This window comes from Phasianus colchicus, chromosome 26, assembly GCF_987193195.1.
Source record: "Phasianus colchicus chromosome 26, bPhaCol1.hap1.1, whole genome shotgun sequence".
NCBI lineage: Eukaryota > Metazoa > Chordata > Aves > Galliformes > Phasianidae > Phasianus > Phasianus colchicus.
Genome location: NC_143461.1, coordinates 5,883,209 through 5,898,489, shown reverse-complemented (window position 1 = coordinate 5,898,489; position 15,281 = coordinate 5,883,209). Strand labels below are relative to the sequence as shown.

Genomic DNA, 15,281 nt, shown 5'->3' with positions numbered 1-15,281 from the left:
GAGATAGCTGCTTTTAGGTAGGAGTGGCTGTCGACTTCACTGCAGGGATGAATTATACTTATTCCTTTTATGTAAAATCCCACATAGCATTGTGGCACTCACTGTACACATTGTGTATATTCCTACTGTGCGTATTCAGACACATGGAAGCATGTGATTTTGTGATCCAGAGTTTATTTTTTGTAACTACCCAATCTGAATTTCAGCTGCTTTTTAAAAGTACTGAAAACCAAGCTCTCAAAGTGCTGGAAAAAATGCCTACAGTTAGCAAAAGATCTGAATTTTCCAGCTGAACTTGAACGTGTGCAATTGTTTAGAGCAGCCTTCCCTTAATGCATACAGCTGTAGTGTTTCTTTCCAGCCGCTTCCTGCGCCGTTTGCTTAATGTTTTTGTTTTTTCCTCTCATTGCACATAATGCCTTTAGACTTATGGTAAAGCAGAGGCTGTTGGAGTTTCAGAGCTTTGCATTCCTTGCTGAGCTGTGCCTGTGTTTGCATGCAAAGCCATCGCCAGCCCTCCAACTATTTTAATCATTTCAAAGAGGGTGGGTCATCAGGCATTTGGCAGCAGGCTCCTTTTATATAGCTGAGGTGGAGTCAGCCAATGACCTGCAAGCCTGGAAAATTTTGCAGGGCAGTTTCACTGGACAGCTTTGCAGAGCTGTGCCATTTGAATTTCAGCACAGACATCCACGCACTGCACTCTCCATTTCTGGCGTGCCTCCCAGCACAGAGTTTAGCAGAGGCTCGGGTTCAGCTTTCCCTGCTCTCCCTGCAGCGGCAGTTTCTCTGGGCTCTCCTAGCCAGGACTCCCCACCAATCATGGAGGATACTACTTTGCAAATTATCGAACCACCAACCGCTTCTGAGGCCTCTGAGGAGCAAATGCCCGAAGAACCCATCAAGTCAGACCAGATCAATGGTGTGATGGTGCTGACCCTTCTGGACAAGATCATCGGAGCAGTAGATCAGATTCAGCTGACCCAAACACAGCTGGAGGAAAGACAGCAAGAGATGGATAGTGCAGTGGTCAGCATCCAGGGAGAGTTAACCAAGCTGACAAAAGCTCACACCACCACCAGTAACACCGTGAACAAAATGCTGGAGAAAGTGCGCAAGGTGAGCGTCAACGTGAAGAGCGTCCGGCAGAACCTGGAGAAGCAGGCTGGGCAGATAAAGAAGCTGGAGGCCAACGAAGCGGAGCTCCTGAAACGCAGAAATTTCAAAGTCATGATCTACCAGGTAAGGAGCAGACTTCCACGCGTTGTTGGTGGGTGTTTTCAATCCTACTGGTTCTGACATGCTGCATGGTCCGTTCCTCACCCAAGCTCCCCTGCCTGGCCAGTGTTCCACATGAACGTGGGTCTGGAGTAGCTCTCATTCATGTTTTAATGTCGTCTGTGTGTTCTAAGATAGAGTTGCTACTTTTTTAACAGGAGTTTTAATGAAGATAGCGGGAATGCCTCAAAGTGATTATTGTGAAGGACCCGAAGTATTACAATAATCTGATGTACTGTGAACTAAAAAAAGGACAGGAATGCTCTGTGTTCTGGGGGGGGTATGGTAAATCCACCTGCTGACTTCTTTTGTAGTCAGAGAGCAGTAATGTTTCCTCTTTGTGACACGAATCTTACGACAGGGCGCAGTGAGCATCGGGTTAATCTCACTGGTGGGACAGACACATGGTGGGGAAACACCAAACAGCTCAAAAATCCTTGGGTCTGCCTTTGCCTTTGTGCCTGTATGTATTTCCACGTTCTTTTTACCGTGAGCTGCACATCCTGAGTCTCCTAATTGTCTGATTACAATAACAGCTTTGGTTTGCTTGGTGTTCACCGTTTGTGTCAAGGGGTGGATTTTTCCTTTAATCTTAAGGAAGAGAAGAAAAAGGAATATATTTATCTCTCTTTTCCAGTCTGGAGTCAGTCCTCTTTATCAGAGCAAACTCTTGTATTGGGCCATGCAAAAAAAGTGAGTGAAATAGTTAATGATTCAGTTAGGAGCCTCGAGGTTGATAACAGTGTCAGGGACAAATAGAGAAATGCCCACTGCTGACCCCAGAGAGAAGAAAACCAGAACAAAATGGGAAACAATTCTTGCTACAGTGCCTGAAGGGAGAGCTGGTGATAATGAGCTCAGGAATCTGGCAAGTACTGAGGCCTCTGCAACTCTGATTCAGAGCATAAGCATTTGTACTTTTATCGTGTATGAAAGACTGAAATACTTGAGCATACTCGGACCCTACAGGCAATCTGACCAGTTTTATATCTCTATTTATTGCACGCTCCTTACATAAGGCTTTTTGAGGAGGACAGACCTACCCATGGAAATGTAAATTGGAACCCTGGAGTGGCAACAAACGGTGCAAAATGAGAAGACCAAAGGAAATTGTTTTACAAAACATTCCGTGTGGGTTATGGAAATAGGTAGGAAGTTGGCAAACTGCAGAGTCCATGGGAAGCATCCAAAATATTTGCAGCTTGTCATTTTGTGGGCTGCTCCTTTCTGTTTATTGCTGCTCATGAATATGGAGTAAAATTTTTCTTTGAATTTAAAAAAAACAATTTTGCTTCTGAAGGGCATCAGGGGCAAAACTAACACTGCCACAGTGAGGCTGGAACAACTTAACTGGAAAACAAAATCCATTATGGGTTTTTGATGTGTGAAACTAGAAAGAAATGAGCGTGTTAAGATTAATGTGCATAAGTAACAGCTGTAGCACTCCTGTGCTGCGTTGCTGTGCAAAGATGGATCCATGCAATGAGAATGTTGCTGGCAAGCCTTGGAGCACAAGGAATGCCCTCAAAGCAGCAGTGTAACCACCCCTCCCTGCATGCAATGATGGAAACACAGTTTTACTCAGCAGAAAACATTTCTAAACTTTATCAGTCTGCAGTCTGTCAGAGCTGCAGGAGTTAATATTTCTCCTATAGAAAATGGGTAGTTGTTTAATAGATGCATTAATCTGCAGATTGAACTCCATGAAAAGTTCATCATGTAATTTTAACTGTACAGAAACCTGGGCAGGAGGGGTTGGTATAAGAAAAAATTGTCTGCTGCGTGTCAGAATCTCCTTTCCTGGTGGAAACATATTCCATGGAAGTCAAACATTTGGGAGGATTTTGGAAGTTCTGCTTCTGGGTTGGGAGATTTTGTTTTGCCTCGCTTTTCCTGAGAGGAAAAGTATTTATCGAGTTTACATTTTGCTTTGATGATAAAGATGGTGTTCTTCAGAAAGTTCTGACAGTCTGACCCTGGGAATTGCACAGCAGATACAGAGCATCAGGGTACAAGTTTTTGTCTCAGTGAATTCATTGCTGTACTTTATCACTGCTGGTAATAATGGGCACATCAATGATGAGGATTTGCTGCTGGGATTATGCAAAACAGATTATGCCAATGCATTGAAATAATTTAACTCTATACAGACAGAAGTGATGGCCGTTGTGTGCACATAGCAGAGGTGTTTACCCGATGGGGACGATGTCCTGCTCTTTACTTCTGTCAAACAGTGCTGTTTGTTGGATGCAGCCCGCTGATTCTCCCTGCATTTACTAATACCCTCCTGTGTCTCAGTCTTAATAATCAACACAGTTTTGCAATGCACTAACAGTCCATAAAGCCAGAACTCAATGATGGATCACACTGTGGGAGTTTACATGTGGAAACTGCGCTGTTTTTTCCGAACTGTGTCTTACCCTAAAAACAAACAGCCACATTACAAAGTAACTCCCATCTAATTCGGTGCTGCACGTCTTCAGACCCAGCACCCATCAGGGTCTAAGTGAGGTCCTCTCATGTTGATTTAATTAATTGTGTCATGGTGGATGAGATTATGACTGCTCAGGGAAAGCTGCCTTTGGAAAGCTGTGATTAACTTTCCTGCATAACTGCATTTCCAGTTATTATGGATAAAAGGGCAAAGATTTACCAGTGTTTTCTTTTGGGTAACGAGAGAAACTCATCTGAAGAGACACAGAATATTACATGAAACAGCAATGGCTATTTTTAAGCAAGATGGCTGAACAGAAAACCGTTTTGCACAGATTTAATTTTGCATGATTCTGCATTACGAAGAGTTAAAAGGTGTTAAGGACAAGTCAGTAGTTACAGATTACAGATCTTGTTATTCTCTCAGCAATTAATGCTCCGTCTCCAGCAGTTCTGGAAGGGACTATTTCAGGAGTGCAAATGGGCACCTTCAGAGAAGAGGTCAGACTGCACACAAGTGTTGTACTGTGCTAGAGGAGAGGTTGGGAGGAAGAGAAAATGAAATGCTCTTCAGCTTGAGCTGCTGGATGAGCCTGAAGCACTTCTGTCTGCTTGGTTTCAGCATTAGTGGGGATGGCAGTCAGACACTCTTTTGAACTCAGTATTGTTGTAAACAGGACTTTCCTTCCTGAAAGGCTGGATGTCAGATGGCTGCGTGTGCCCCATTGGAAGCACATACGGAGCTCCTCAGTGCTGCCTCTCTGCCTTCTGCCCTGGGCTCCCATCTTACTGAGAAATCAGCACAGCACGTCAAACTGAGTTGGAGCAGCTGCCAATACAGCAAAATGAGGTGACTTCATCCCAGAGCTCCTGTTTACAGATAGAAGACATGGGGTGGTTACTGCAGTTCATGGTTAGGTAACGGCAGCTCTCGAAGCAGACAGTGAGCCCCATTCATCTGACGAGCAGCACGTGTCAGTGTTATGTAAGCATGGGATATTTCCTCCAAACTCTTTTTTGACAATTAAATTTATTCCTTCAAATGCCAATGGTCTGTTTTTCCTACAGCCAGATGCCGCAGTGCTTGCAGCACTCAGCAGACATATCGGGTGTTTCTAAAACGTGCTGGTCCCTTATTTGGAGACTTACGTGAGAGCCAAACTTTAGAGACAGTCTGCCCCATGATGGGCAGCTTCATTATCAGAGAAAGACGTTTCTGATGGCTTTGGGGTCAGAAACTCCTGCAGGGCTTCACTGCGCTTTGGTGAACTCCACAGCCGCCAGAGCCGTGCATGAAATGGAGTTGCTCTGCGAAAGGGCCGGGGCAGAAAATGCACATGGTCTGTACAATGGTAGGGCTGCTAGCGGTATAAATAGCACAGTTTGGCTTTTGTGCCTCCAGTAGGCCTTATACGGATGGGAGCAGCAAGATCCCGGGGGGGAGGGACAAATTTCAAACCCACGCACTGCGGTGGCGGAGTCGGAAGCCAGAATGAAAGGCTCTGAGCATCCCTGTGCCCTGCAGCAGCTCCATGTGGGCAGTGCTGCAGGTGGAGAGAAAAAGCACTGTGGCATCTTTGCTTCTGTTCTGCTGCTCTTGGAGCAGTGGGAAAGTGCCATCCTATGGGAAGGAGGGAAGCATGGTTTGAGCCATTTCCTTTGGGCTGCAGCCCTGAGTTCAGACTGTGTTCTCCCTCCATTGTGAGGGGCACCATACTGACATCTCGATGTGCAAAGACTCCTTTCTATTTTCTGCATATTGCTGAAATCTCAAAATAATAATTTGTGGGAGACTGTGCCTCTACTGTGCATCTAAAGAGTTCCTGAATGTTAACAGCTCATTTCCAGGATTTTGCTTAGTGCAGATTATCACTCTTTCTACCAAAAGGCAGTTCTGGAGCATGGCTTTCTCTGTTGCAGCTCGGAATCAACTGCTTTAATATTTCATTGCTCAGATATTATTTATAAGCATCCAATGTTTGCTGAAATCCTCTCAGTGCTGTACTGAGCTGTGCAGCAATACATTCTCTTAGAGCAAAGGGCCAATTTCCACTCTGCTGTACTGTGGTGTGCCTGTGCCCAACGTAAAGCACAGTGCTGTTAGGCAGCAGGCTTAGCCCTCATTTGTCCTGCTTGGGAAAGTGTGGCTCTGCAAGATCTTATCCAGAGCTGTACACCTGCAAGATGCGACGGGGACCAGAGACAAAGATGCTCAATGTCAGTGAGGGAAAATAAAATATTTAGAATAAAAAGTCTCAGGATGTTTACTCAGTACTTTTTACTTGAGGATGCAAATGTCAGTATCAGCACTGATGTGTCTGCATGTCATCTGTAATGCAAACTCCACCTTGATTGGTTTGCCGTTCAGAAATAGCTGCGGAGTTGTTCATCAGCTGGGACAGGTTTATCCGGGAGGAGCACTTGTGCAAACAGACTGACAATGGGATCAAACCCTTTTCCCTCTGTCAGCGGAAAAAAAAGAAAAAGGAAAGAAAAAAAAAGACTTTTCTATTTCTTTGGCTGTCTCCTACAGCCCTGCCTTTCGTCTGACTCGCTGTTAGGCAAAAGCATTTTTCCAAACAGCCTCCTTCTCAGCTAGGACGTCCTGCACTGTTCTTCCCTGTCTCTTCACCATCAGGTTTGAACTAACTCCAGTGACTGTACCAAGCTGCTCATTCTCAGCAGCTAATGAAGAATATTTGGCCTTCCAAGAGAGAGTTTCCAGGAGATAATGTAACTAGACATGCTTGCTAGAAAATGATGCCAAAAAGATTGTACAGGACACAGAATTTCAGAGGATAAAATGACTTCTGCTGGTCAGGGAGGTACTGCTTGAGAATGAACCAGTTCATCGCTTCAGCACTTGGCTTTTTCCCCTTCATATTTTAGATCTTTTCCTTTGTTTCTGCAGCAGCCTTCTGTGCCAAGGAGTCAAAGCTTCACTTTCCGCACCTCTCCTGACACTGTTGGAAAGAAGATCTGTCCAACCTTTAGAAAAGGAGAGTCAAACCCAAGGATTTGAATGTGAAAGGGTTAATTCTGTATGTCACCTGCTCCTAGGGCTTCTGAGTAACCACCCAGTGTCCTCAGGATACATTTAGCAAAAGAAAGAAGCTTTGATGTTGGGGTGAGGTATTTGCTGGGGTGCTGCTGTGGTGTCTGAGCTGCTGGTGTTGCAGGGATGGTTCAGGGTATTGTTGGTGCTTTGACAGAGCTGAATGGATGCAGTTCTGGAATCATACCCAGCTTTTTCCATCTTTCCAGCTCGTGTATCTGTTAGCAAACACAGACTTAAAATCTTTCTCTTTTCATACTGTTACACGTAGAAGAAAATTCTGCTTTCATCTTCATGAGAGTAAAACAGAGATCCGTCATAACTGATGTCCAATCACTCTGTGAACTGCGGTACGGAGAGCCTGCAGCATTCAGCTGGGATGTGTCTGAAATCGCAGCAGGGATTGTGCACCTCCCAGGGTGTGCTGTGAATAGGAAGATACTCGTCTTTCACAAAATCTTTGCAGATTGCCTTTGCTGTCAAAATTTGCTACCTAGCTTCTCCCTTTACTAAACCACACCACCATGCCTTTTCTTTCTGCTTGTTCTTCTACTAATCTGGATGATGCTTGTCGTCATTCCTGATCAGATTGGCAGTGGTAATAGGTAAGCTTTTTCATTACGCTTCATTCTGCCGGCCATTGAAATGCCGTTTTCCTCACCTTAGCCTGAGAAGAAGCAGAGAGTGCCCTTTGAGTCCTCGGCAGAGCTCTGAGCCGTCGCCAGCAGCAGCTCCCAGCGCCCACGCTGCCAAAGTGCCATGGCCCAAATCAGCAGAAGACATGAGAGGAGGCAGCAGCCATAGGGCCCCAGGAGGGGTATCCCCGAAGATTGTTTTGATCCTCTTCTGAAGCTCTGAGAGCTTCTGATTGTAGTGCCTTTGTGTTCTCCGCCTGTTTGCGGCTGCTATGAGCATTTAGCCCTGCAGGGCTGATGCTTCCAGCTGGCAGAAATGCCTCTGCTTGTTGACTAACTGCTTGCTGCTTGCTGCCAGGGTTGTAATGGATGGTGACGAGCTGTAATTCTCTTGCAGGCATTACAGGACTTGTCTTATGCTGCCTCTGTGAGCAGGGAGGGAGGCATTGCTCTTTGGTTTGCACGAAGGGCTGCAGGCAGTGCAGACGGCTCAGTGAGAGTCACACTGTGGCTGAGCAAGCCCTGCAGTATTCTGAGCCTCAGTTTCTCCCTCTGAAACACAGACCTCATAGCACCTACCTCCTCAGACTTGCTGTTTATAGGCATATGTGAAATGATTTGGAGTTACTGTTTTAAATAGCACAAGCTGCATGATATAAAACTAAACCTGCCTCATGAGGACATAGCAGCACCTGTCTGTTCAGTGCGGGGCTCTGCTCACTGCGAGCTGTGCTTCTGCTGCAGACTTCAGACGGCAGTGACTTTGGCTTTGTCTACCCCTTTTCTCAAGCCATAAAGGCTGCACGTCACAGCACAGTGCTGTGCTGTGGGGCTGCTGGAGATAATGTCTGAGGCTCCAGGTGCCCACAGATGGACTCGCACCGTGTGCGCAGCACCGCTCTGTTGGAGACACTGTGCTTTATGACTTTTTTTTCCAGTGGAAAGGCCCAGGCAAAGGTGAACTCAGCCTGGGAATGTGGGGATCAGGGGAAACTGCCAGTGAAAAATTTCCATTTTCAAGGACAGTGAAAAGATACAGATTTTTTTAAGCAGTTATCATTTGTGGTACAGCCATACAGGAATTATAATCTCCAAAGACAAAGATGCTGAAACAGAAAGCACAGCTTTTCTCTTTGGAGGCATCCATACTTCCCTGGACTCCCTCAGGCTGTGGGTGCTTATCAGGAATGTTGCAGCTAAACAGGAATAGCTGAATCCTCCTTCTGTGGACACGGTCTCAGGTTCAGCACTGCACAGCATCCCTGAAGACCAGCAGGCCGAGAGGGTGCTGCGGCTGTGGGAGCACAGAACTGCTCCTGCTCCTGCTCCAGGGCTTTGCTCTGCCCTGGCAAGGTGCCTGCTGCCAGGGTGCTCGGCATTCCTGCCCCAATTCCTCGGCTGTAGAGAGCCCTGGGCTGGCAGAGGGGGTGGCATGGCACAGACACACACTGAGCTTGGGCCTGGCCAGCATCAGCCCTTTTTGGTCAGAGGAGAAGCTGGGGATGTGAGTGCTCATGTTGTGCATGGTATGGCTGCATGTCAACCAAACTCAACTGTTTGTGCTGTTACAGTTGTGTAAAAATAACAGAACAGAATGAATTGCAGGTGTGAGTTGCATGCACATGTGAAAAAAGCTCCATTAAACTTCAAACTGGAGATCAGAGTCGTGAGAGTCCTGGGACTCTGTTTTATGTGCTGATGATGAGATCCTCTGTTCAACAGCAGCCTAGGAGCCCTCTCAAGTTCTGGGAGTGTTCCTCTTATCTGCTGGTGATTCTGCAATCCCTGCAGAGCTGTGCTGGGCTGGGAATGCAGCTTGGCTCTGTGCCTCATTGGCCCTGTCCGTGACAAGGGAAGTATTTACTCGTGTTGTAGCAACAGGCAATGTGTGTATGGCCATAAAGGGGCTGACGGGGTGACTCACTGCAAGGGAACGCAGCTTGGAAACACAGATAAAAGCCCCCTTAGTGCAGCAAAGCAGGCACTGCTCTGCCCCAGATGGAGCAGCTTTGAGTTGCTACAGCAGGAGGAGCATAGGGCAGTTCAGCCCCTGGGTACCTCTGCGAGCTCCCATCAGCTCTGAGCAGGGAATGCCCCCAGGTGCTGCTTCCCAGCCCCACACAGCTGACACCGTGCCACAGAGACAGCACAGCTCCTCTGGGGCCTGGGGGTGGCTGGAGGTGGCACACTGTGTGGAGCAAGAGAAACACAGGACCATCCAGCAGGGGCTGGAGCTGAAACTTTCTGTGCACTCAGCTTGGATGAGGCTGATGGCCTGGCTCAGCACACGGCCACCACTTGCCCGTGCTGGGTGGATCTGCACTGTATACAGAGCAAGGAGGATTTTTCTTCTGTTGAGATAAAAATCTGAGAAATCTTGTCTTTGTGCCAGCTGGATTCAGGCACAGGGAACAGAGCTGGTTTGCATCTGCTGATGGGAGGGAGTGTTTGAACACCCCAATGCGGGGGATGCCAAGAGCCAGGATTTCGGACTCTCCCACTCTAAGGGTCAGTGTTTTCCCAGTAAAAATAGAGTGTTTTGAATGCCTGCTGTTAAAAATGTGCCTCATCTGGGTAAGTCACGAGTAGGGCAAAGTGTACACAGCACAGAGCTGTGCCCTCAGCAGGGATTTGCACAGCAGCCGCCTGCAAAGCTGGGGCAGTTCGGGATTGTTCTGGTGGGGCCCCACTGTCCTTGTCTGCAGGCAGACGTGCAGGGAGCACTGACTGCTGGGAGACCTGCACTGCTCTGCCTGCGTGTGCTGTAGGAGCCCCTGGGCAGTGCCTGGGGCTCAGAACTGTTTGCTCATCTTAGGGCTGTCCTGCACTCAGCTGGAGCCTGCTGTGTCAGCAGGAGTGCTGCCTGGTGCAGATGGGCCTTTAGTCAGGAAAAGTGCCCCAAATCAAACAGTGCTGGAAGCACACCGGCTGTTCTCCAGATGGTTATCTACAGATCTACAGATGGAGGAAGAGTCAGGGAGCTTCTGGGCTGGGGGTGAGGGCTGGCAGCCTGAGAACAAGGGGGGTTTGAGGGAATTTGGGTGCAACAGCAAGGCAAGTACTGCTCCCATGGTGAGGGGGATACCTCCATGCTGGTGAGGGCATTACAGATGGTGTGAATGTCACTGGGGAGTGTTGCTGGTGCAGCCCAGCCTGCTATGTTGGAAAACGCGGTTATAACAAGAGGGAAGGCAGTTACTTCTGCACAGATAGGGAGTTTTTGTGCTGGCTTCTCTTTCTGTACACATATGCTTGGGAGTTAACCAGGATTAGGATCTGGGTTTGCAGGATGTGGTCATTTCCAGCGCTGGTGCCAGGGGAGCAGGGATGCCTTTGTTCTGTCTCATTGTGTTGAGGTGGGGGAAGGAAGTGCTGCAGTTCCCAATGTTCTTGGCAGGGCAGGGTCTCCATAGGTCTTGGGGATTACTCCTGCAGGTGTTGTGCAGAATGTGGTCCTGCTGTCCTCATGGGGAACGTTGGCTCTGGGCTTTCCCAGCCCTCCTGAGAGCTGAACATTGTTCTCTCCTGAAGGGGATATCAAATGGAGAAAACACATGTGGGCTGCTTCACCTTCCAGAATTTATCTGAGGCCTGAGTGGCGATTTGGAGGAGGCAGAGCCTTGGCCGTTGAAGCTTTCTGTTTGACAGAACCCAGGAATGGGACCCTTGTTCTGGCAGAGCTGCATTGTGGTGATTTCGCTTAGCCAGGTGTTCTGTGGAAGTGATTTTCCATTGTTTACACCATTTTCTTCAAATTCCCTCTCAGTTCTGGACATTCTGTTTGTTCAAGGAGCAGTGCTGTCCTGTGCTTGGGGAGGAATGAGAAAACCACCAAAGCTGTCTGTCACATCGTGTCACAGCAGCAATGGTGCACAGGTGGGCAAACATGCAGTCCTTTCCAGCATCGCAGGAGACATCAGAAGGTCCCCAGCCACCTAAGAAAACCTGTACAGAAACATACGTGAGGCCAGTGTGCCTCTTCAGGCCCTGTCCCCAGCAGCTGTGTGACACTGGGATGTTCTGGCTTTTGACATCTGCACTGCTCATTAGCCTGCAGGCAGTTTGATGCAGCAGCTACAGCCAGCGTTGTATTTGGACCCCAGCCCTTTTCTTCTGAGGCTGCTGTCCCCAGGGCTGGCAGTAGCACCTGCGGGTCCTTCTTTCCCATGGCCTTCTTCAAGCCCCAGCCCAGTGCACTGTGCTCTGTGTGTTCCCACTGCAGGGCTGTGCCTCGTTCCTGCTGGTTCTCTGGCTGTGCTCATTGCAGCACTCCGTGCCTCTCCCTCCTAGCTCCATTGGTTAAAACAACTTGGGCATAAATTTCGGGGCTGTGTGCTGCAGCTTTGTACAGAGGTGGGCTATTTCCAGCCCGTCCTGGGAACGCAGTGGTGATTCATTGCAGCAGGGACGCACGCTATGTGCTGCTCAGATGAAAACCAATCCCACCCAGGACCTGTGCCCCTCTCTTGGCTCCAGTGCCCCTCCTGTGCACATGCCTGTCCTCTGCCACAGAGATCACAGATTTGGCTGACCCAGGGCAGTGGAGAAGCTGAATGAATTTGCCTTTAGTCCTCAGGAAAGGCAGTGTAGCTCCGCTGTGTGCATCAGGATCTGTCTCAGCCTCCTTCAGATACAGTCTTGGAAAAACACAGTGGTGAAATGGTAAAAACGCCCACATGCTGTGCCCCTGGAGATGTCTCAGCCCCACATCGTCTCCTTGCAGGACCTGGGAAAGCCTGGTCCCCAGCCAGGCTGCCACTTGCAGCCCAGTGCTGGGTGGGCACTGGGAAGTGGTAGGGAGGTGGTGGGAAACTCCATAGGAGGTCAGGGAGGGCTCTGAGCAAGGCACAGGGGGACAAGGAGCGTGGCAGAGGGGAGCAAACCACTGCTGCCTGTCAGGGAGCTCCAGCAGCGAGCAGGATCACAGTGCACAGTGCCTGCTGAGGCAGCCAAGGCAGCAGCAGGTCAGCTTGCAGCTCACAGCCTGGCCCAGCTGAGTGCCTGCACAGCGCCATGAAAACAACACTCGGGAAACTGAGCGCTGCTGTCAGCACTGGGCCAAACCTGCATGCCCACAGCGGACACAGCTCCTGTCCTCTCCCAGTTGCCCCATGGGGTCCCAGCCATGCAACCAGGGCTCTGCAACAGACATGAATGAGTTGCGTGGCAGGAGCCTGGAGTTTGGGTTCCTGCAGCGCAGTTGCAGCCTCCTCCGGCTGACACAAGCAGCAGTGAAGCACCAGAGCCATAACTGTAGGTGTGTAGCCATGGCATCACCGCCAGTCCATGCTGTGTCCCATAGCGTGGGATGTGGGCTCAGCACCCCACATGGAAGGGGGTCTCCATTGCAGGCCCCAGGAAAATTGAGGACAGAACTGGGGGGGATGAGGCTGTGAGAGAGGGGCAGGAGATTAAGGGAAAAATCTCCCATTTCAGTGCTTGCCTATTCTCTGCACATCCACAGCCATCAGCAGGTTTGGGATCAGCCCAGAGAGTGCAGAGCTCATAAATGTGAGCTGAAATACAGCAAAGCTGTCAGATGCAGTGGGAGAGAGCAGTAATTTATTAGGAGCTCTGACGGGGAGGACAAAACTAGGCCTGAGGCTGCCAGGTTTGTTTCACCACGAATCATCGCTGTGCTTCTGCTCAGTGCTGAGCAGGGCTGCTTGAGGTGGGTGTGTGTCTCACTGGCTCCGCTCTGTGTCTTGCAGGATGAAGTGAAGCTCCCATCCAAACTGAGCATCAGCAAGTCTCTGAAGGAAGGCGAAAAGCAGGAGAAGGAAGGTGAAGGCGAGGAGGTGCCCGCAGGTGAGGACCATGCAGAGGAGGATCACATCCAGCTCTCCTCTGATGAAGAGGTGGAGATTGAAGAGATTATTGAGGAGTCACGGGCAGAGCGCATCAAAAGGAGCGGCATGAAGAGAGTGGATGACTTTAAGAAGGCGTTCTCGAAGGAAAAAATGGAGAAGACAAAGCTGAAGACGAAGGAAAACCTGGAGAAGACCCGCCACAACCTGGAGAAGACCCGCCACAACCTGGAGAAGAGGATGAACAAGCTGGGCACCAAGATTGTGACTAATGAAAGGAGAGAGAAGATGAAGACTTCTCGAGACAAGCTGAGGAAGTCTTTTACCCCTGACCATACCATCTATGCCAGGTCCAAGACAGCCGTCTACAAAGTGCCACCCTTCACTTTCCATGTCAAGAAAATTAGAGAGGGCGAGGTGGAAGTAAAAGCCACGGAGCTGGTGGAGGTAGGTGGAGAGGAGGGGGAAAACTCGGATCTGATGCGTGGGGAGAGCCCTGAGATGCACACACTGCTGGAGATCACAGAGGAGTCTGACGCGGTACTGGTGGACAAGAGCGACAGTGAGTAGGGCAGGCAGCAGCACGGGAAGGTTGCGGATGGAAGCTGAACACGTAATCATTCACATGTTGAGATCTCTCTTTGCCCCGGTGCCTTGGGGGAAGTGTACACAGCATCTTTACTACCCTGCAGAGCCGATGCCAATCCCCTGCCTGCTAGGACAAGGTGTATTTTATATTTTAGTTTTAGCACACATAAATGTTAGGAACACAGGACTGTTTTTCTTACACTGTCAAATTACCCTTGGAGATCATTCCTGCCACAGCTGTGTGAGAGCCTTCCAGAACCCAAACCTGGAGAAGGGCTCTGAGCAATGGGGACCCAGCCCAGCTGGAGAATGCTAAAGCCAAGATGACAGCCGTACACCTGAAATGCTCAAGCGTCCTTTGTGAGCACAGACCTGGTGTCAAGAATGCCCGCCCAGCCCGCAAGGCCCCAATTCCCTGTGCCAGGCTGAGTGGCTGTCCCCGCAGACAGCAGATACCTGGGATCCAAGCTGCCACCCGAGGAGCAGAGGGTCTGCAATGCACCCAGCGTGCGGGAGGGAGGAATGGAGCACATCCTGTCAATGGGCAGAGTAATGGTGAAGCTGAGCAGCCCCACGGCACGCAGGCAGTCTGCTCCATTCTTTCCTCCCAAGGACCAGATCACTGCGGCGGAGCCACAAAACCAACCTGCTGCTGGGACTGCAGAGCCCTCACAGCCTGCGCCTGCTGCCTCACCCCAGCACTGCCATCGCGGGAGCAGTGTGGGTGCACATCCCCAGCTCGGGTTAAATCCCAGCTGCCTGAATGCTGGCTGGGCAGGGAATGTGCGGAGCTGGACGCTGCTCCCCACCTTCTGTGCGTGCCACCATCGGTGGGCAGTGAGCGCACACCGGCCAGGCAGAGGGTGGCTGTGGGTGTCTGTGCCAGAGGAGCCCACACCAGCAGTGTCGCGTTGCCAGAGGAATTTGGGATGTGCTGATGCTGTGGGAGGCACCCGGCCGCCAGTGAGCAGCCTTGACACCGGTCCGGCACCACATCTTGAGCATTTCTGAGCATCTCCTTCCTTCAGGGGTCCTGGCGCGGCTCAGGCTCGCGCCCACGTCCGGCACTTCCCTCCCCATTTCCCACTTTCCGTGGCTTTGCTCTGTCGCTGTAGGATCACACGCAGCCCCACGGCACTGCCCGGCTCAGCCCGCACTGCTCTCACGCGCAGCCCCGCACGGCAGCAGAGCAGGAGCAGGCAGGAGGCTGCGGCCCCACAGCTTCTCCTGGGAGCCGTGGGTGCACCGGGGCGGGTGGACGTGGGGGGGGGGGGATGCGCCCGTCCCTCCCGCTCAGCACTGCCCTACGTGCCGCTTTCTTTCCAGCCCTGCTCCTCCCCGCGCAGCCGGGACCGCTGCTGACATAACCACGTATATAAACTTGCTTTTCCTCTCAGATCGTTCTCCCTCTCATTGTCTAACGCACCCAGCCCTCCCCACCCCGCGGCCTCGCCCTGTGCCCGTGGCTGCGCTGCGCTGCGCGCC

The 15,281-nt window shown here is 50.3% G+C and overlaps 1 protein-coding gene across 2 annotated transcripts; it reads left to right on the top strand.

The window, feature by feature from the left end:
- Positions 1-625: 625 nt before the first annotated feature.
- On the top strand, positions 626-15,192 carry CAVIN1 (caveolae associated protein 1). Of its 2 annotated transcripts, none has more exons than XM_090124925.1 (2): positions 626-1,242; positions 7,433-7,582. In XM_090124925.1, exons 1-2 carry the CDS (start codon positions 823-825, stop codon positions 7,478-7,480), a joined length of 468 nt encoding a protein of 155 aa, XP_089981051.1. In that variant the 5' UTR covers positions 626-822; the 3' UTR covers positions 7,481-7,582. The 2 variants fall into 2 exon arrangements, with proteins under 2 accessions (XP_089981051.1, XP_031456461.1); XM_031600601.2 differs by lacking the exon at positions 7,433-7,582 and adding an exon at positions 13,113-15,192 and having other exon boundaries at positions 631-1,242.
- Positions 15,193-15,281: the final 89 nt, after the last annotated feature.

Bases quoted from the DNA above. Each gene is read 5' to 3' on its own strand.
- CAVIN1 (XM_031600601.2), top strand. From the start codon at position 823: ATGGAGGATACTACTTTGCAAATTATCGAACCACCAACCGCTTCTGAG. The intron at 1,243-13,112 runs GTAAGGAGCAGA...TGTGTCTTGCAG, and splicing joins TCAAAGTCATGATCTACCAG to GATGAAGTGAAGCTCCCATC.